The 21,592-nt window shown below is 32.8% G+C and overlaps 1 protein-coding gene across 1 annotated transcript in view; it reads left to right on the top strand.

Annotated features, from left to right (window-relative positions):
• LOC115888128 (nose resistant to fluoxetine protein 6-like) overlaps window positions 1–21,590 on the top strand; it is a 42,193-nt gene extending 20,603 nt beyond the window's left edge. The window contains exons 7-14 of the mRNA XM_030907713.1: window positions 1,777–1,967; window positions 2,056–2,191; window positions 7,614–7,801; window positions 9,507–9,700; window positions 10,974–11,105; window positions 19,776–19,918; window positions 21,082–21,189; window positions 21,487–21,590. Coding sequence (XP_030763573.1) covers window positions 1,777–1,967; window positions 2,056–2,191; window positions 7,614–7,801; window positions 9,507–9,700; window positions 10,974–11,105; window positions 19,776–19,918; window positions 21,082–21,189; window positions 21,487–21,543 — 1,149 coding nt within the window. The 3' untranslated portion in view covers window positions 21,544–21,590. The remainder of the gene's footprint in view (window positions 1–1,776; window positions 1,968–2,055; window positions 2,192–7,613; window positions 7,802–9,506; window positions 9,701–10,973; window positions 11,106–19,775; window positions 19,919–21,081; window positions 21,190–21,486) is intronic.
• The last annotated feature ends 2 nt before the right edge of the window (window positions 21,591–21,592 follow it).

Genomic DNA, 21,592 nt, shown 5'->3' with positions numbered 1-21,592 from the left:
AGCTGTTAAAAAATATACTTTATCTACGTCAGTGAGGTAAGAAACACTTAACTCACGCATTTTGAGTGAGTTAAGAGCCTCTTAACTCACGCATTTTTATTACCGCACTCCTTGTTTAGATGACTATCAAAGAGAAAAAAATATTTTGTAAAACATTTTTTATTTTGCACTAAATTGGAAAAATATGTTATGAGTAACTTTTCATTTCCATAGTTGTGTACTTTTTTTTCGGTGCACAATTTTTCATACTTAGAGTATGTATTCATACTTCTATTTCGATCTTGCTGGGAGCAATCCAGAAATGGCTCTGAATGCCTCTTCTTCAATGTCAGAGGAAATACTTTCCGAATCGCTTATTTTTTAAATTAGTGACATCAATATTATTTACTGTCATATTGACATTGTCATTAACTTGTGTAAATTGTCATAACACTATGCATTGACATGCATAGTGTTATTTGAACAAAAGTATTAAGGTAATTGATTTTTAGGATAGGTATAATAGTACAATAATTTTTAAAATTTATTGTGTATTTTTATAGCTAGACGTAGATAAAATATTGTACAATACACGCGAGTTCACAACTTTCACACGCGTATTTTAATGATGCTGTTAACTCACTCACATGATATATAGTCGAAAAGCAGTTTTACTAATCTTTTGAATATTTAAATAATATATATAAAATAATAGCTCCCGTATACCCTGCTGGCAAGCAAACCTTTAGGTCGGCGTTTACATGTATAGGAGTGAGTCGTTATGGCAATCTAGTAAGCCAGAGTGAGCAAAAATACGAAGTATTTATTACATAACTGATTAATCTGACGCTAGAGTCCATGCGCTTGGGAAAATACTCGCCCTCTGTCTTTATTCAGTACATCTTATTTTACTAACCGTGTTGACCGTACACATGAAAACCGGCACCCAAGACCAGAAATGCCGACCCTTAGTATAGCGTTTAACGCCTTGGGAGTAGCAAGGTACAGCTTGCTATACTAGAGCCGTTCGGTATACAAGGAAGGTAATGTGGCTAACACTACGCTTCAACCGCCTATTATTACCTCAGGATTGTGAATCCCAAGTATTCATTTAAGGCTGAGTCGACCTAGGTACCCAAACTATTTTTATTTTATTAAAAATAGTCGGCTGATGAAATGCCGGGTGTGGGATTCGAACCCACTACCTTGAGATTGGTAGACGAGAGTCTATACCTCGTACTGCTTTAAATAATATATACAGGGTTAAATTTAAAATAAAAAAAAATAAAAATAGTCACAAATTTTATAACAAAACGGAAATAAATATATTTTTGGATCTCCCCTGTGATATCCAATCGGTTGATTTAGATAGTTGTTTAGAAGATATCGACTTTCCTTCACTTAAAAAACGAAACATTAGCTATCAATATGCTGAAGTAATGATTTAATCAATGATATAGTTAGATTATTCAAGACCATGTTTTTGTAAATTTTACACATGACATTTTTTTCAAAATCTATGAGAGATAGGTATAAGATAGTATAATAGAAAAATTATAAGTTATAAAAATTGTTTCTAAAGATGTAACACCATAAAAAATAATAAAAAAAAAACAAAAATGCTACTACTTTTAATATAAAGCGGCAACACAGTAACACTGAAAATAATTTGAAGCAGATGCCTTTGTCATAAAATTCAAATTTTCAAAAAATTTCTTTTGACTGGTTCTCTATAAACGTCTAACTTACCCTGAATCACCCTGTATAATATGTACACTATATTAATATTATTTTTAGTGGATTTTGTACTACAGAAGTACTGCTATAACCGGCGGAACACTATGCGTCGACACTTTCTTTGTCGTTAGCGCTATACTAGTAAGCATTGGATACTCCAAACAAGCATCTAAAGGACCCATAAACTGGTTCATGTTTTATTTCTACAGGTACATGCGAATTACACCACCATTAGCAATAGTAGTACTATGGTAAGGAAGAATTTAATAGTAAATAAATAAATTTGAAAAAATTCAGAAAGATCTATTCTTTAAAAAGTTGAACATTTTTCTTTTCTAGGTATTCAACGCTTATGCAATACTTTGGTTCTGGTCCGCTGTGGAACGACATGTTGGAAGTGATACAAAAACCATGTCAAGAGTACTGGCTTGCAACTATAATGCATGTCCAAAATTATGTACATCCTTATCCTTTGGTAACAAATAAGTTTTTTTTCCATAGCAACTGTTAAAATTGCCTTATATCTATCAAAAATAGTAGATAAAATAGTACTTTAACCGCAAGGGTAGATTAAATGATACTTTAACAGTGAGGTTAGGTTAAAAACTTTATTTCTTCTCGCACGTTTATTAGTTGCTTCCTTTTTTGAAGATTTTTGTATTCCTCGGGATTTAAATGGAAGTAGTTTGGATATGGCGTTTGTCGCCTCAGCCTGAATATCTCTTGATAATTTACTTATTTCGTTTTGAGCCATTTCTGGCTCCAATTCAATCAGCAATCGACACGAAAGAGAATTAAAAAATATTGACTCAAAACTGACAACTAAAGCGGCAGCTTTATTTATTTGTCAAATTACATAGAAACCAACGCCAACCCAGCACAATATTTTTTCTACTCGTAATAAATTCCTTGAAATAATAATTTCTGAATATTTTTTAAAACGTAACTCGCTATGGAAAAGGTATTGTTTTATACACGACGATAAAATTCACTCGCGATTTCATCGCTCTTGAATAAACCTTCTACTTGCAAAACTTGAAGCATGTGCTATATAGTTTATGAACAAAAATGTAAGTAAAAGGTTTTGCTCAAACTTGTATTAGATGAAGCATGAGCATCTACTCACGTTTAAGTATTTGCTCAACTTGTTATGAATAAAATGTATGCTTTGCTTACTTAGTTGAGCATATGCTCCAAAATTTTTGCATCTCGTTAGTAGGAGATGCACCTTGCAATAAGCTGGTCATAAAATGGCAGAATTCGTGAATTTACGTGCACAGAAGCAATATATTGGCGATATTTTAAATCTCTTTACAGATTTCAAGAGGAAAATGTAAATTGGATGGCAACGTACTTTTTGGGAGAAAATCTTGAAAGAAGAGTAGCTCTCTCTTCAAATCATAAAATGAAGGTTTTCTTGCGATATATGGCCAATCCTGGATTTCAGATGGGTGTAGCAGCTGTAGCAGAAGAATTGAGAATCACTCAGTCGACTGTTTCAAAAATAATTTCATTTGTAATGAACAAAATAGTTGAAAAGTCCCATTTATGGATCAAATTTCCGTCAACCCAACCCAAAATAAACGAAGCACAGCAAGCGTGTCAAGAAAAATTTCAGTTACCAAGTGCTATTGGAGTGATTCATTGCACGCACCGTTCAGATTTTGAAACCGAATCAACACGGTGATGAATACATCAACAGAAAGGGATTGGCGACTTTAAATGTGCATGCAACACGTAACTCAGTGGAAATGTTTACTAGTGCTGATGTTAGTTGGCCGTGTTCTGTACACGACGCAAGAATTTGGAGGAACTGCGATATACGTGTAACTATGCAACAGTTTCCTGGTGCAATACTACTTGCTGATGGTTATGGCCTAAAGCCGTGGCTAATGACTCCATTTAGAAACCCCAATAATCCATTGGAAAGAGCCTACAATAGACTGTTTAAGAAAGAAAGGGTTATAATTGAAAGGTGTTTTGGCCAACTTAATAGTTTCGACAGGAATGACCAGGCGCAAATGCTCATTTTATTGAAGCAAATACTCTTGAGTATAAGCCAATCATTATTCATATCAACTCGAGTAGATGCTTATACTCCGACCTGTTACTCTAAGCTCTTGCTTGGAGCGTTTGCTCATACTCACGAGCATTTGCTTTCTTTTTATTCATACGGGCCATTTTATCTACATATATAAAATGCTAATGTTTATCTGTGTCGTGTCTACTGAAGTAACGACTTGCTCTAGAAAGTAAGTTTTAGTTTTCTTCTAAAGTTCTAGTTCTAGTTCTATTTTTTTTACTAAAAGAAGCTAATTGGCTCTTCTAAAAACTCTCGTCGCCGGAATTTTCGTTTTTCATTTAATTAAAAAAATATAAAAAGTATTTTTTTTTTGATGTCGTGGCGGATGCGCCAGGCTTCAAGTACTTCAATTTTCTATCGATTATTTTCTTTAGCATTAGCACCAATAACTAATCTCAATATTCAAACACATTCTCATCATCATTCTCAGCTTATTCAACCATTTCCAATTATGGTGTAGCCTCCCTCACATGTTCAGATACCCTCTTTATAGTTGAGCATATTGTTGTCTATTGTTGACTCTGCGGGCCCAAGTTATCCCTGCTAATTTCCTATTTTCATGGACCTATCTCAGGTTTGGCCTTCCTCTAGGTCTCTTAATTCCGCATGGGTACCATGCAGTCATTTTTGAGGTCTATTGCCACTTGGGGGATTTGATTTTGTGGATGATATCTATTACCTGGGTTTTTTGTCGTATCCACTCTATCTTTTACGGTCTTTCTTGGTTATTCCCAGCATATTTCGTTCCATTGAGCATTGTGCGACCTTCGGTTTCCGTATGATTAAGGTTTCGCATGCATATACGACTGGTAGTACACATTGGTCGAATGTTTTCTTCTTTAGATAGAGTGGCATTTTAGATTTAAATATGACTGAGTTTCTTCCATAAGTACTCCATGCCAACTTAATTCTTCTGTTGATTTCTTGTAGTAGAGATCCCGAGATGTGTATTAGTTGTCAAATATATGTATTCTTCTACTATTTCCAGTGCTGTGTTATGTATTAGAATGTATTTTCTTTCCACTATTTCAACCATTATATTGGTCGCTCTTATTTACTGTTCTGAACAAAATCTACAATAAATTTTCGATTTAATATGCTTACATTTTTTCCAATTAACGATATGATTTAAAATAACCCCGATGAAATATAAAATACTGATTAAAAGACTCTATAAATTAAAATAGGCTTATTTTCAATGTATCAATGCTTTATAATTTTATATTATTAACGTTAATGCCAGAATAATTGATGTCAAAGAGCTAACTGCATCATTAATAATGTGATTTAAACAAGTATTATAAATTAATACCCTGTTTGGTATGAAAATAATTTTAAATATTCAAACGTTTATTATCGGACAAAATAGAAGAGCAAAATTAATACTTTCATGAATAAATTGACTGGACATTTGAATTTATAGTAATTATATTTAATAAAGAGTAACTTATTATTTACTAATGGAGGGTTAGTTATGTTTGTTTTATATTATATGATGGATTTATTTTAATTTTATGAAAAATCGAAACAATATTATATTAATGTTACGTTTTTCGTCGGTTCCGTGTGGATAGAAAATCACAATTTATTTAAACACAATTTATTCTACACTAAGTAACAAAAACAATAACGCTAAAAGACTTAAAGGAACTATTTACAATCGATTTATAACTATTTATCTAGTAAGAACTACGTCTCTCGTCTATTTATGTCTGTCCTCTTCAGGCCCCAGCCGCGTCGGCTTATATACCCACAGCTAAAGAGTTCTCGAATAATCCATTGATCATTAGGTGCATAGAGAAGGTTTCGAATGTTCTCGTATGTACTAATCCATTCCAGTGGAACTCGATTGATCTCGAACGTTCGAATGAATCATTACGGTGTCTATTCTTTAAGGCGATATTTAAGGTCATATGGGGGCGGGACATATCAGTTAGTTAGGTTATGCCGAGTCCACACGTGTCCGCAACATTAATATTATTTCCAGCTTTTTTGTTAAACTTGTAGTAGGGATTGTCCGAATGATGTGAAATGATTGAGTTGTTCTCTTTATTTTTGTTTACTTTTTCGAAGTATTTTCTATATATGGAGGGGTTAGAATTAAAATGGATCAAGTCCAATTTTCTACTATTTTAAGATAATCGTCTTTATACATTTATAAAATATTGTTTTTTCCAGTAGAGAAACGAATCAGGTCATACTTCACGCATTGAGCAGCTGTAGCATGTTTCCGTTTGGTTTCTGAATATTTTGTTCATTTATTTTAGAAGTCCAACAGGATCAAGTCCATAAAATTTAACGCTATTCGCGATTTTAACACACATGCTTAGGTTTAGAGCTAAAAAATATTTTTTTGATAAAATGGATGACAATGAAACAAAGTCTGAACCATTTGCACCAAGCGAATCAGATTATCACTCTTCTGAAAGTTCTGATCCTATCGATTCTGAAAGTATAGTTTGATTTCTCATTATTTTCACTATAACTACATCAATAAATAAGTTAGGCTGTTTTTCTTACAAATACTTAGATATCTGACATCTTGTTGATCTGAATAAAGTTGCACGAGGAAGAAAAATATTTAATTTTAATATCATTTCAAATAGACGTAACGTAACACACTCTAAAAGGCAAAGGCAACACATGAAAGATCTTCCCTTTATCCCGCCTATATACCATAATTTTAATAAAAATCGGAGAAAACGCTATTATATAATAAACAATGTGAAGTCAACAAATCCCTTAATGACGAAGAAGAATGTACCGATGGACCAATTTATATCTAAAATTCCAAATATTTTCAGAAATAAAATGGTTCCATATAGAAGTTCCAGAATATACAGTTGTATTTTGATTTACTTTAGTTTGCAATTATACAATTTAAAATAATAATAAAGCATTGTGTCAAGTTTTCTTCTCCACATTGTTTTATTTTAATTAAGTAACATTCTTCTTCTTCTTTACGTGCTGTCTCTTTCGTGGAGGTTGGCGATCACATTGGCAAAATCTTCACGATTCTTGGCTTTCCTTATAAGTTCTTCAAAAGTTAGGTGAGTCCAGTTTCTGATGTTTCTCAACCAAGATAGTTTCTTCCTGCCGAGACCTCTTTTTCCTTCAATTTTACCTTTAACTATTAATTGTAAGACGTGGTATTTTTCATTTCTCAATATGATGTTTTTCTTATTTTTATTATATTGAGCAATTCTCTTTCTCTGCCTATTCTGTTGTATACTTCGATATTTGTGATATGGACTGTCCATGGTTCATTCTTCGATATATCCATGTTTCGAACGATTCCAGGCGATTCATCTCTTGAACTTTCAGTATCCATGTTTCTGCTCCGTATAATAGGATTGACAAACATAACACTTAACGAGCCTAGTTCTCAACTCAAGGTCCAATCTGGGGTTCTGCAAGATGTTCTTCATTTTTAAAAATGCATTTCTCGCTTGTTCTATTCTGGTTTTTATTTCCACGTCGTTGTTCGAGATGTTAACTATCCAGGACCCCAGATATTTGAACCTGTAGACCTGTTCTAAGGTATTGCCCTCTATTTTAATAGGAATTAGTACATTTTGGTTCTTTCCAAATACCATGACTTTAGTTTTAGACGAATAGATCTTCATCCCGTATTATAAGTAACATTAAAAAACTTTAACTCCCATTTTTTTTATAATTATCTTCTAGAACTTGATCCAGTTCATTTGAAATTTGTTTATTGTAGCTGTAAATCTACTCAATTCAAATTAGGTTATCACTTCTCTCCTTGCTCACTGATGTTTCTAATAAAATAAAGTACTTTTTTCTATTTCAGTGCCTGACTCAAGCTTGGTATTTAACCTGTGACATGCAGTACTATTATTTCTCACCTATTGTACTGATTCCACTAACTGGGGACAGTGTTTATGGATACATAAATTACATAGCCGTTTATTTAGTATCTATGGGCGTAACTTTTTATTTTGCTTATATCAACAAGTATAATGGTGGAGTACCTGTTACGTATGTATTACTCTTAAGTTTCAGTTTTCTGTAGCATTTAACTATTTAACAGTCTCTGTTAGTTTAAGTTATAATTCTTAAGCTACATATTAAGTTATTAAACTTTAAGGTACATTCAGGCTGAGAGCGTCGAGCGTCGCGTCCGCGTGTCGAAATGGAATCAATTCACTTAATTTAAATTAGACCGTTCAGGCAGACAGCGTCGCGTTTGGCGTTGCGCTAGCGTCCGCTGAGCGTCGGGGTTCGAGTTCAAGGGGGCGGACGCGACGCAAACGCGACGCGACGCTCGACGCTCGACGCTCTCAGCCTGAATGTACCTTTAAGCTTCATTCAGAACCTCGAAATTAGTGGAATAAATTAGTGGTTTCAATTAGCGTAGAAGTTTGTTCCTTTAATTTCAATGTAAGCATTCAGAACGTCAAAATTAGTGGTATACTTTTTCAATTAGTAGAAAACTTTATCAAACTTTTAACTTTTCTACTAATTATGCTTCAAAATTTGCGAGAAATGATATTTTGGCATTTGATTATCTTCCGTCTAGAGAAATATTAGGCTTTCTCTGTGGATACAACTGACTACTGCAAGCTGTTGCTGGAATGTAGAATGTAGAATGTTTAGGAGGGGAGTTAATCACCGCGACCTTATAGATCTATTGTGTGTTCCCCTTTCTTGAGTTATAACGAGTTATAACTCATCATACAGTCTCAGGGCTTTAAGAAAAGCCAGCTCTCCATCCTCGACATCAGACGTACCAAGGTTCATGGCAGTTCATGGCACGAATGGTGTTCTGGTGTTTCCCCATTTTCCCCACAAAATCTGCATTCACCGTTGTTTCTCAGTTTCAGCCTACTGAGGTGTTCGTTGAGGAGACAGTGTCGTGTTAGAAACCCCGTGACAATCCGAAGATTGTTTTTACTTAAATCAAGGAAAACCTTTGATTTTTCTCGGTCATAAGTTCTAAGGAACTTTTTCGAGTGTCTTAGACCGTTGGAGGACACCCATTCCAAGTTACGGATGGAGTCTTCCAGATTCTTCAGTTCCGCTTTCAGTTGGTTCCCGTTTGAAAAACAGAACGGTTCTGGTCCAGTTAGTGGAGTGTTCGCTCCTTTTCTAGCTAGATCATTTGCTTTTTCATTGCCTTCTATCACTTGGTGAGCAGGCACCCAGAGTAGGAGGACTTTATTTTCTTTGCGTAATTTGTTGAGCTTCTCCAGGCATTCTTTGACCAACTTCGAATTGATGGTTACTGAGTTGACTATCGGATACGATGGCAATTTCCTGTTTTCGATAGTTCCTATCTAAGATAAATTGTACGCATCTTTCGATAGCGCAAATTTCTGCCTGAAGGATACTGGGGTAGGTGCCCATTGGTTCGGAGTATTCAATTTTGTTGCTGGAATATTCTAGATATTAATTTTAATTGTGTTTTTTAAACATTGTGAATGATCGTAAACTAAAAAGTATATAGTGTAATCGAAACCAGTAATTTATTCCACTAATTGCGAGGTTCTGAATAAAGCTTAATAGTTAGAACACTTATTTATAAATAATAGACATTGTTGGTGGAACACAGAGTTGGTGAGCAACTGTTATTTCAAAAAATATAGTTTCCTACCTGTATTAATAATGGTTGCAGTGCTACAAGTTCAGATAAAAATACACAATAAAGTTAGGAAAGACATTGATTATTTTATTTTGGTTGTAGAAATCAACTTTTTTCTACCAAATATTTCCAACATTTTTATATAGCCCCCCACGTAAGGTCATCCACGTACATAATTGGTTTGGGTTTCGGTCATTTTCTATATAAAACGAGAGGTAGAACGTTCAAAATAAGTAATGGTGTGGCATTTATTGGTTGGATTATTTGTATTTTGACAATGCTGACTTCTTTAATGGGTATGTCAGATGTAAACTTGAAATTATTAATTTTGAATTACGAAATAACGGAAACAATTTACTTTTTAACCTTATTAACTAAATTAAGTTTGAGTCTAAATTTCTCAATTTAAACTCAAACATGCATTTATACTAAGGGCTGACAAAGATTAGTCTTGGGTCAAGATTTCCGTGTGTAAGAAGAGTACAACAATGCGTTTATAATGTACTGAACAAAGAGAGAACTGTAAAAACGTTGCCAAACGTATGAAATAAACCGAGAAACTTTGCACATTGCTAAGAGATGTAGAAGGGAATATAGCATATTCGTCGCTGTCGACCTGTCACAGACCTAGTACCATATCAGTACTTAAAATTCTAGTACATTATGCGTTCAGCTTCACGATTTCATTACGTCTCGGGATACTTTATTTGTTTATTTATTAACGAGCCGTAATTTTTCCTATAGCTTGTAAATTTTTAAGTACAAATTAGAAACACTTGCACTTTTGGTAAAAATAAGTAGAATTGAGCTTGTGTTCGACAGTGGTCGCGCTATTAGAACTCTGAATTCAAAAATCGATATCTCGAAATTCATTAGAAATAATTGATTGTGCTTTTTTTTAAAAAACTTTCTGAATATTTCTGCTATATTTTCCTCGCAGACAATATGTGAAAATCTTTATAAATAAAAAAGTCCCACGATTGCTAAAAATTGCTATGCACTAAAAGTAAATGTATGGGTTGTTTAAAATTTTTGAATGGAAAAAACAACCTTATCGAATTTTTCTTATTTAAACATATTGTTAAAGATCCGATCTTCAAAATGAAAAAAACATTTCAATATCTAAAGTGGTTTTTCAGTTATGGCGTGTTATGTTTTAAAAAGTTGAGTTTTTAAATTATTGCAATTACTGACGTTTCCTCGTTATAAAAAAAATGATACCCTAACGATATCCTTATAATTCCATTTCAAATGCTCAGAAACATATCTAATGATTTTATCTAGTTATCTTTTCGAAAAAAAAAGTCGTTTAAAAATAAGCGGTTTGCGATCGTGATTTTACTGTACTTGATAAGGAAATACGTACCGGCAACGCTGCAACAGCACGCCCGCCGTGGCATTTCTCTCACTCCGACTTAATAAGATCCCTATGCGATTTACTCCCACACATCTAAATACCGACCCAAAATTAATAGTTGCCAGTACGGTATGTAAAGGATGAACTCTGAGGCCGTTTTTTTTCTTACGTATGACATATTCGCATTGTTGTTTATATCTTTATTCTTTCAGGTTGTTTGATATTTTTTCAAGAAGATCACGATTATAACAGGATGGAATCGACAATATTCCTAACTTTATCTAGATCGTCATGGACCATGGGAATAGTGTGGATGATATGGGCATGTGTTAATGGTTATGGAGGTATAATAATTTTTAATACATTATAAACTACTTCCTAGTATAATTTGTGACAATAACAAGATTGAGATCTCCATACAAGTAATAGAACAAGTAAATTATGTCATTGGCTAATCCGACCTATCGTCCACGCGCCAAATTTGAACATTAATTTTAAAAATTTAATTTGTAAAATGCTAATATTTGAACAATACATTGAATTTTTACTGCCACAAAAATTAAATTATATAAAAAATACATTTAGCCACTCCGTACGATCATCAATATTCTTAGGAAATCTAACCAGAAAGTATGCATGCGTGGCTTAATATAAATAAAAGAACAACTGAATACTTTACTTGCCTATGAAAAGATAATTCGGGGACCTTTATATTAGAACTTTCACACACTAAATACTTTCTAGTCATTTATACGAGTATTTAGAAAGTCCAACGAAAAAAAAAATAGAAATATAGTTGCACAAACTTAAAATTAACTTCTCACTGAACACACTTGCATCCTTGGCTATATAAAAGCAGTCGATAAAAGAGTAATTAATACAATTTTTAAAATAATAAACCTAAGAAACAAGCGTCTTTACACAATGGAAATAAGATTATGACAAGATTATGACCATACATAAAAGAAAATAATCTACTATTAAGATAGATATGAAACTTAATAGTAAAATTATTTTGGGTTAAAGCGCCCCTCCGTGTTTTTAGTAGAGACTAGTTTAACCCAACGCCTTCGCCTTTTCTACTATAAATGTTTTTTATGTTTATATTTGAATTTGAATAAGGATTTATTTTTAAAGTTACACTGATATATTAGTATATTAGAGTAAGTTTAATAAAACATAAGAGTATATATATTTTACAGTTTATTTTTTATTTATTTTACAGAGTTTCATGTAAATGATCGTAAGTCGACTGGCTGTCTAATGAATAGACCGAGATTTATAGATTTTAAAGCGAACGAAAAAAAAATTAAACAACGAATACATACCATATATTTTTCTTTTATCTAAGATACATACCTTATCGTCTTTTGGAAACACGTGCATTTTTGCAGTTTTGTTAGTTTCTTTGCGAGATGCAACACAACAAGAAAACACCATTTTTACAGTTAATAAATAATAAAACTTTTTCTGACTATGATATTTAAAATTTAGATAGATAGAAAATTAAAACAAACCAGTATTTGCAGACGCAGGCCCAAATTCAATAAAAATCAAAATTTTTCCTGCGAAAATCAGGCTTTTTTCACTGAAAAGGTATTATTTGATTTTTCAGCAATCATTGTCAAGTTGACAATATACAGGGTGTTTTCGAATTAGTCTAAAAAAAATTGTGGTATGATTCCTCATGTGTTCTTAAAACAATTTTTATATAACCGTTGCATTGGGTCTAAAGTACTTCCTTTCTGATCTACAGGGTGTTAAAAATTTTAAAAATTGATTTTTTTGCTTAACATAAATGGTACACCATTGCTTTTTTAAAGAAAATATATTTTTTTCTTGACTGGCCATCCTTTTTCAACAAAATTGATCTTTTGAGTTTTTCTTGTTCATCAAACGGTTGTCGAGAAAAAAATAAATATACTTATTAAGAGTCCGCCTTAAGCATGATTTTCATGCATCCATTGTCCGACGATACGATATTGATTTTATTGGTTGAATTTAAAAGTTTCGATTGGTTTACTGTTTCTAACCAATCGAAGTCTTTACAGTCAACCAATAAAACTAATATCGTATCATCGTATCGTCGGATAACGGATGCATGAAAATCAAGCTTTAATCCGTTTTCTAACGATATTTTATTTTTTAGATTAGTTAGGAAACACCCTGTATATGCATATCACAGGCAACCAAATAAACTAGTAACCTCTAAAAATTATTTTTCCTACCACTAGCGACATACCGTGTTTTTAGTATGTATACTAAATTATTTTATCAAAATTTAACCATATAAGTGTCTAGGCAAATTATGATAATATGATGACAATGAAAAGTTGGTTTTCATAACAATGTATAATTTGTACTTTCTAAACCGTATAAAATTGTGATTATTTTGGAAATACGTGCAACTTTTAATGCGCATGCGCAAAGTAAGGTTCTCGAGAAAGACGAACCTATTGAACGTTTCATAAGTGCAATAAAGAATGTTTGAAAATGGCATGTCGTGATGTTGGAGACATATTTTTTAATGCTAAACTTATGGCGTTGATTTATCCACGTAAGTACATAATATATGATCTAGGGATCTAGGTATTTAACAAATAATGATGACGTAACGTTGAACGATCGCTGAACGATTTTATATTTGATGAGGGTGCCATGAGATCGCAACAGTGCAAGAAAATATTCGTATATACCTTTAAAAATCATAAATCTCAGCTCTTTCTAAATATACAGACACTTCTAAAAGAAATAAAACTGAATAGAGTTAATTATTGCGAAATGACACGTCACCTCGAGGATAATTTTTCCGTCTAGACACATGCTGGGGGAATAACTAGGAAATTGAGTTTAATCGGAACAAATCGAACTATTTGTTGATAAATAGGGGTTTAATTAAGAGTTTCTGGCACAACAATGTAAAAACAACAACAGGGAAGTATAGTCGGTAATAATAAAGTGGGTTAATTAGAACACTTAATATATTATTTACTTTCGTGTAAAAATAGACTCAATTTTATGATATACCATGCTGGCAACTGTTACTTTTGGGTCGGTACTTACATGTGTGGGAAGTAAAACGCATAGGGATCTAATTAAGTCGGAGTGAGAGAAATGCGACGGTGTTCCGTTGCGGCGTTGCCGGTACACCTTTCAGTAAGTAAAATCACGATCGCAAACCGCTTATTTTTAAAAATACTTTTTTAGAAACAATAACTGCATAAAATCATAGATTATTTCGTAATCTGAAATGGAATTATAAGCATATACTTAGACTCAACTTTTTAACACATAACACGCCATAACTTAAGAACCACTTTAGATATTGGAACTTTTTTATTTTGAAGATCGGAAATCTTTTACAATATGTTTAAATAAAAAAAATTCTAAACAAAAATTCAAAAAAAAAATTTTAAACAACCCATCCACTAACTCGCATAGCAATTAATTGCATAGCATTAGTGCATGTAGCAATTTTCAGCAATCGTGTACCTTTTTTATTTATAAAGAATTTCACATACTGTCTGCGAAGAAAATATAGCAGGAATATTAAGAAAGTTTTTGAAAAAACTACAATCAATTATTTATAATAGATTTTGAGATATCGATTCATTTCGAATTCAGAGTTCTAATAGCGCAACCACAGTCAAACACCAACTCAATCCCACTTATTTTTACCAAAAATGCAAGTGTTTCTAACTTGCACGTTAAAATTTTCAAGCTAGGAGAAAAATTACAACGACTCGTTAATAAATAAACAAATAAAGTATGACGAGACGTAATTAAATCGTGAAGCTTAACGCATGATGTACATCTTTCCCTAGAGCTTTAAGTACTGACAGAGGTACTGATTGAATCGACCGGTGGACTGCGACAAATCTGCTATATCCCCTTCCACGTCTCGTAGCAATGTGCGCAGTTTCTCGGTTTATTTCGTACGTTTGGCAACGTGTTTACTGTTCTCTCTTTGTTCCGTACATTATAAACGCATTGTACTCTTCTTACATAAGGAAATCTTGACCCAAGACTAACCTTTGCCAGCCCTTAGTATGATATATTATACTAATTTTAAGATAGTTCTGACGTTTATCAAATTTAAGCTTTATAAAATTTTCCTCGAACCACACTCTTCAACAACGCATAGCTAGAGTGAATATTAATTTAGTTTTAGCGGGGAATGGCAGGATGCAGTGCTGTGGTTTAGAGCAACAACAACTCCCTCCTACACGGGATTTCTCAACGTTCAGGATTGATTTAAATCTTGACGTATGACGTGTTCGACATGGAAAAGTTGACTTGGGATATTTCAAACAGAAATAAAGTGAAAAATATTCGTCAAAAATGAGACTTCAAGTTTTTCCATGGATGGATTGCAACTGACAAGTCGATCAACTTCTGAATAATAATATCGTAAATTTACTGGATATATTACAGAATATTTGAAAAGTTCTTGGTGGCATAGTGAAAGGTTATTTTTGATTTTAAATCATTTTAACTTTCGGTTAAGACTTTAAGTTGAGCACTTGTACAGGGTGGGTCAAATTCGACGCTTTTAAATGGAAACACCTTTTCTATAAGAGATAGACAAAAACTAATATCGGTGTCTGGAGCTCAATTTTTGTCAAAAACATGATGGTGAAAACCGCATATCGATATCTGTTACCGTTTCGGAGTTCCGGGGTGTTTTTCAAAAATATGTATTTTTAATAAATCGCTGTAACTTTTTTGCTACGGAAAATTTTGTTTTTTATGAAAATATTTCCAAAGTACCTTTTTACGTAGAATTTAATGGTTTAAGTATATTTTTTTTAAAATTAATAATTTAAGAATTATCAACAGAAAATTTGATTTTTTTATATGGGACACCCTGTATATTTTTAATTTATCGAAAAGAATTTAAAATTACCTTTCCAAAAATATCACACACTTGATATTTTGCTCGATTCCTCTTCGAGATATAGAGTATATAAAAATTCGCCCGCTTTAAATAAGTAGGCTTTGAACGGCACGGGCTGTAATGCAAAAAAATTCTAGCTGTGAGCATCAATTAAAACGAAAATAATATTTGCTATGAGAGATGCAGAATTTTATAACAATTTAAAATACATTTAACCAACATCAACACATTTAAACTATATCTAATAACAAAAAAAAATAAATAGCAAACCAAGACATGAGATTTTGCTACAGGTGTTCGACATATCGACCGTCTTATGTTATGGACAGACGGGGCAGTTTTTGAACATTTCTCTCCTGAAGACCCTCTCATAATTGCTAAGTATTTCTAATTCTTGTCTAGATTATACGGAAGAATAAGGAACCTTTATTTTTCCGCAAATATATCCATAGGATTAGATCCATGGGCACTAAGTCAGGCGGCCTCGACGGCCAACGGCTGGAATCTTGGTTAGCTATTCAATTATTCTTAAAATTGGCTGCAAAAATTTGCTGATAGCTTCAGCGTTCAGAGGCGGTGCGTCGTCTTGCTGAAAAAAAAATATTTTCGAGTTCCATTAAGGGCATATCATCAATATCAAGTGCCAAAGTCAATCATAAGAGACATTTGTATATGTATTATTTTTTTGATATATTATCTCATAAAATAAAGTGGTGGGGAAAGGTTAAACTTGCTTTTATTAAAATAAGGATAACTCTGGTTTAGGTTAGCCGATTTAAACAAACTAGGACCTGTTTAAAAGAGTTTTTCTTCCTAAATGTCCAGTATAAATTTTGTTTCCATAGATTTTTCGTGGTAGCTAGAGGGCGCTGGTTTGACATCATAACAGATATTGCGCTTTTGCATAAAAAAAATAAATAGCAGGTTATGTTTCTTTTTGCACAGTTAAATAGAGCACAAAATTAGCAAAATATCGGCGCAAACCGCAACATTCTATATTCTCTATAACCGGAGATATTAAGAGAACAAATCATGTTAGGCTGCCGCTTTGGATTATATGGTTTAAAAATTATAGTAGTAAGCTAGGAAACAAAAAGAGGTAAATTGGTTACGTCAAAATATCAAAACGTTTAAGTTTAGTTTTCTTGCATTCGAATTTCGGGCGTTTTCTTAAAAAAAATACGTCAAAAATGTTTAGAATAAATATTAATTGGCCACCCGGTACTTAATACTTTTCTTTTTGTATAAATTTGTCTCAGTTTTTTAACTTTATTTTCTATTACTTTATTATCTATTCTTAGGTTATTCTTTATATTCTTTTAGGTTGTTCCTTAACTTTTCTATTTTCCATTATGCGTGACTGTATTCTTTTGTATTTGATTGTTAGCTGTTATCTTAGTTTATCAATTGTTACTGTGTTTATTATACAGGGTGGAGTCTCTCATACGACACGTAGGCTCCAAGGAGAACGGTAGTTTATATCGAAATGAAGTTTTGGGAGTATACAGGGTGACAATTTGAAAACGAACAGTATTTAATATTACCTCTACCGATGATAGTTGAAAATTTGGCGAAATACGCCAATTTACATATCAAGAGGGACAATTTTTGAGGCATTTGTTGTCGTGTTACTTTCAACCCTTTGACCCCCAGGGTACCTACCTCTAAAATGTTAAATAGCAACCCTTATTTCCTTTACCATTTTTGTGTCCCTTATAAAATTCTCAAAAAATAATGCAGTTTATGTAGAATTCTAGAAGAAACACAAAAATGGTAAAACAAATAGGGGTTGCTGTTTAAAATTTTAGGGGTAGGTGTCCTGAGGGTGCCTCAAAAATTGTCCCCCTTGATATGTAAATTGACGTGTTTCACCAAATTTTTATAGTATCATCGGTAGAGGCAACATTAAATACTGTTCGTTTTCAAATTGTCACCCTGTATGTAGGTTAATTGAAAGCATTTTATAAAAATATATAGAGTTCTACAGGGTGTCCCCAAAAAAAGTTACACATCAAAGTTATGTTTTTTGTAATGGAACACCCTATATATTAATTGATTTTCGGATACTAGGAGAAAAATAAAGGTGAGTTTTATTAGAGAAATATATGACTAAAATGAAAGATTTTTGACATATTTAACATTTTCTAAAAGTAAAGAACAGCTTTTAAATTTCAATAAATGCAACCTAAATTGGAATTTACCGGGTATAGCCATTAATTCGACACTCCAATCATAATTAAGTATTATTTGTAATTTTCGAAATAAACCAATAAAATTGCATAAAATCAACGATGAACAAAGCATGACGGAGGCATGTAAACTCACACCTAATCTCGAGTGCGAAAATATTTTATTATAAATTAATTATCTATTAATAATAACACAATAGATCTGTAAGGTCGCGGTGACTAACTCCCCTCCTAAACACATTCTATCTATTAATAATAATTAATTCTAATTATAACAATTTATTATCATCAATCGATAAAACAGTTAAATAGTATTAATAATATATATTAAAATAATCTCTGTTATCTGTTCTGTCGATATTTTTGCATAATTTTCGCGCAATATGTATAAAAAACGAATGTCGTTATGGCTAATAAACATTTAACCATGCGTTAACAGTTTCTTTTTTAACCATCCATCCGTCAAAATAAGCCGTTGCAGATGACCCACCGCCTGTGACGATCACTACTACTACTACTGCCATTACTTGCTGACGAGTATTTGACACGCATCAGAAGATGGTCACGCAAGGAGTTTTCTTTCATGAGCTTTTCTGTGACTGAAAAGCCAAATATATATGGTGTTATCTCTCTTCCGCACTCCGGACATTCAAAAATCTCATTACTTTGTTGCCTTTTTACTTTTTGGTTGTCGTTGTTAACTGAGTTTACAATTCTTCTTCATTGCGTTCTATTGTGTGTTGCTTCTTCCCACTGATTCTGCAAGCTTATCCCTTTTTTCGTTGAAAATGTTCTTGTACCTTTTGAGTTGTCCACCCTGTTTTCTCTTACCGTCTACAAGCTCACCGTAAAGAAGAGATTTTGGTAGGCGGTTTTCTTGCATCCTGCATACGTGACCAGCTCATTTTCAGCGGGATTTAATAATCATGACTTCAACGCTCTTAGAGCTAGCTTCTTCAAGGACCGATACGTTTGAGACATGATGGAACCATTTGATTTTTTTGAGTTGTCTAAGGTGTCTCTGGTGCAACTTGTTTAGTGCGTTCATGTGTCAGCGGATGATGATCAACACACTGAAGGAAGTTATAGAAACAACTTCAAGGCCAAGCAGCAAGAGACGTGGCAACACCGTGAGGACTGCGCTACAGCTCAAAGACTGTGGCCAATGGTAGATAACAAAAAGACAAAACAACTACTAGAAGACAAAAAGAACCTAATACGCATAATAGTAAGTATCGTCACTGGAAACTGTTCCACCGGGGTAAACCTCGTGAGATGGAAGATTTCCAACGACGACTACTGCAGAGAATGCGCAGAAAAGGAAACCATGGGGCACCTGCTGTACGGCACTGGAAATCCGGCAATACAAAACTTTAGAGCAAGGTTTTTTGGAGGGACTAGAGGAATCAGCAGAAGCGAACATCAGCGACATCTTTGCAAAGAGATGGAAGTACTTTAACGCAAATAAAGAGTGAGAGAAAGGTCTGCTATACAATAATACAGGGGTATCGCAATGGACTGAAGGCTTCCGAGTGTTTTGATACTACAATTACAAATTTCTTACCCTGGAATTCCACCACTCTCCATGTAATTGGCTAGAGTAACGTCGTTGGACCAGACGTCGAATTGCCATTTTCTCAGACCCAAAACGCCACAGTGGACACTCCCTGTGTAGATACCGACTTCAAATAGTACCTCAACCCCCCGCAACATAACCTAACTTAAAAGTATCCTTAAAAACAAATCATCAAAAAAGAGAGGAAAACAAAATAAGCCACAATTATGATTGTAGAAAAAGCCAATTATGATTGAAGATTCTGATAATATGATATATATAATTTACTTATCCTATTCTTAAATTGACGACCAGAATTCTTGTAAAAATGTTTTATTTGTTATTCTTTAAAAACCTTTTATATCTTTTTTAGGTCCTATTAACTATGTCTTGTCCCTACACATATTTAAAGTGCTCGGTAGAATAAGTTATGGCATGTACCTGTTGCATATGGGTGTCCAATACATGATGAGTGGAGCAGCTAAGATGCCTGGATATTTTTCTGACTTTGCATCAGTAAGTCCTCTTTATATCAGCAAAATTATGAAAACTGATAAACTAAATTCATTGAAAGCATGTTTAGTTATAAGTTTTAACTTAAAACAATATTTAAAAAATTATCAGTAATATGGTAATCGCAAAACATTTTCCGATACACGTGATCAACTTTGAGTGACAAGCGATGGCGACAGCGCTGCCAGATTGTGATGGATTTATGAGATGAATCTTAATTTAAAAGTGACAAACAATATATTTATTATATAATTTTTTAAAGATTTTTGCGTTTTATTTTTAATTTATTAACTAATATTTTAGTAATTAATTGATTTATATGTTTTATAGTTTATTTTACTTATTACATATTGGCAAAAACTAGTCCATTATGAAGATTTTTCTAAGCGTTATTATGGGTTATTTATTTATTTATTGATGTACATCTTACAACGCCATATATATATAACAAGTAAGAGGCTGCTATTAATGCACAATCTAATAATCGCAGAATTTAATAAAAACTAACGTAGAAATAACTTTGAAAGTGGTGTAATGTGCTTATCAATCAAACTTACTTCTCTGACTGCAGTCAAGAGTAATAAAAGACCTTTATTGTCACGTTCTCGTTCAAAATAGTTTATCAGGGAAGCTACAAGCTCTTCGTTTCGACTGTTCAAATGCCTCGGCATATTTTCAACACTCAATTTCAATATTGTGAAATTGAAACTGTAATTGTCAATTCCAAATGCAATACAAAAACTCGAAAATTTAGTTTTTAAATTTTTTTTAAAAAATACTACGAAAATAGACAAAAAAAAGGAGAATTACTCACAAAGATTCAAGAACAACACGATATTATACAAAATAATGACTGACATTAAGATAATTGTCAAATAATAAACAACAACGTTGCTGAAAACGGCGCAATGTGACCAACATAGCGATAATAAAATTCGGTTTAAACTAATTTTTTCAGCTTTAATCTAAATAAAATACACGTTACAATAATTTGCTCTATAAAGTTAAATGGAGATCTGCTCGGTATCTTAAATTATTCAACAAATTTAAACATTTTTGCCAAAAAATTTCATTTAGTCAGGTTTATAGACTTTAGTGTCAATGTCGATATGATTGTTGATGTGCATCGGAAAACGTTTTGCGATTACATACAATATGTATTTCAGATTTATGCTGGATTTTCTGATTTATTTCTTATGGTCATAATGGGATATATTTTCACTATCTTATTTGAAGCCCCCCTTATTCAAGCCTTGAATATTCTAATTAAAAGCGTAAGTATTACTTTAAAAAAATTCAAATTACTTGTATATCAAATACCGTATGATCGAATAAAAACGGCGTCAACGATGGCTATGAAATGAAGATCGCTGTCATTTTATATGTAAAATCATATGGGAAATGTCATCGATCGTCATTTCCAAGCCAACTGGACGCCATTTTTTTTCGATCATACGGTATACTAGACCATCGTAATTCACTTTTTTTTTAAATTTTTTCACTAGACATTTTCTTGAATAATTTTCAGTAGATGTGTGAGAGAAAATTATAAGTTATTTTTAAATCTGTAGGCTGAAAATAAATCTGAAGTACATCCACAAGTAACACAAGTAGTCAAGAAATTCTAATATGATTTTTCTTCAAATTTGTCACTATAAAAATTAAATAAAACGCAAA

The sequence above is a fragment of the Sitophilus oryzae genome, unplaced genomic scaffold (assembly GCF_002938485.1).
Source record: "Sitophilus oryzae breed Bouriz unplaced genomic scaffold, Soryzae_2.0 scaffold_684_pilon_pilon, whole genome shotgun sequence".
Lineage (NCBI taxonomy): Eukaryota > Metazoa > Arthropoda > Insecta > Coleoptera > Curculionidae > Sitophilus > Sitophilus oryzae.
Note: the sequence above shows the minus strand (reverse complement) of the source record. Positions and strands in the feature narration are given on the sequence as shown.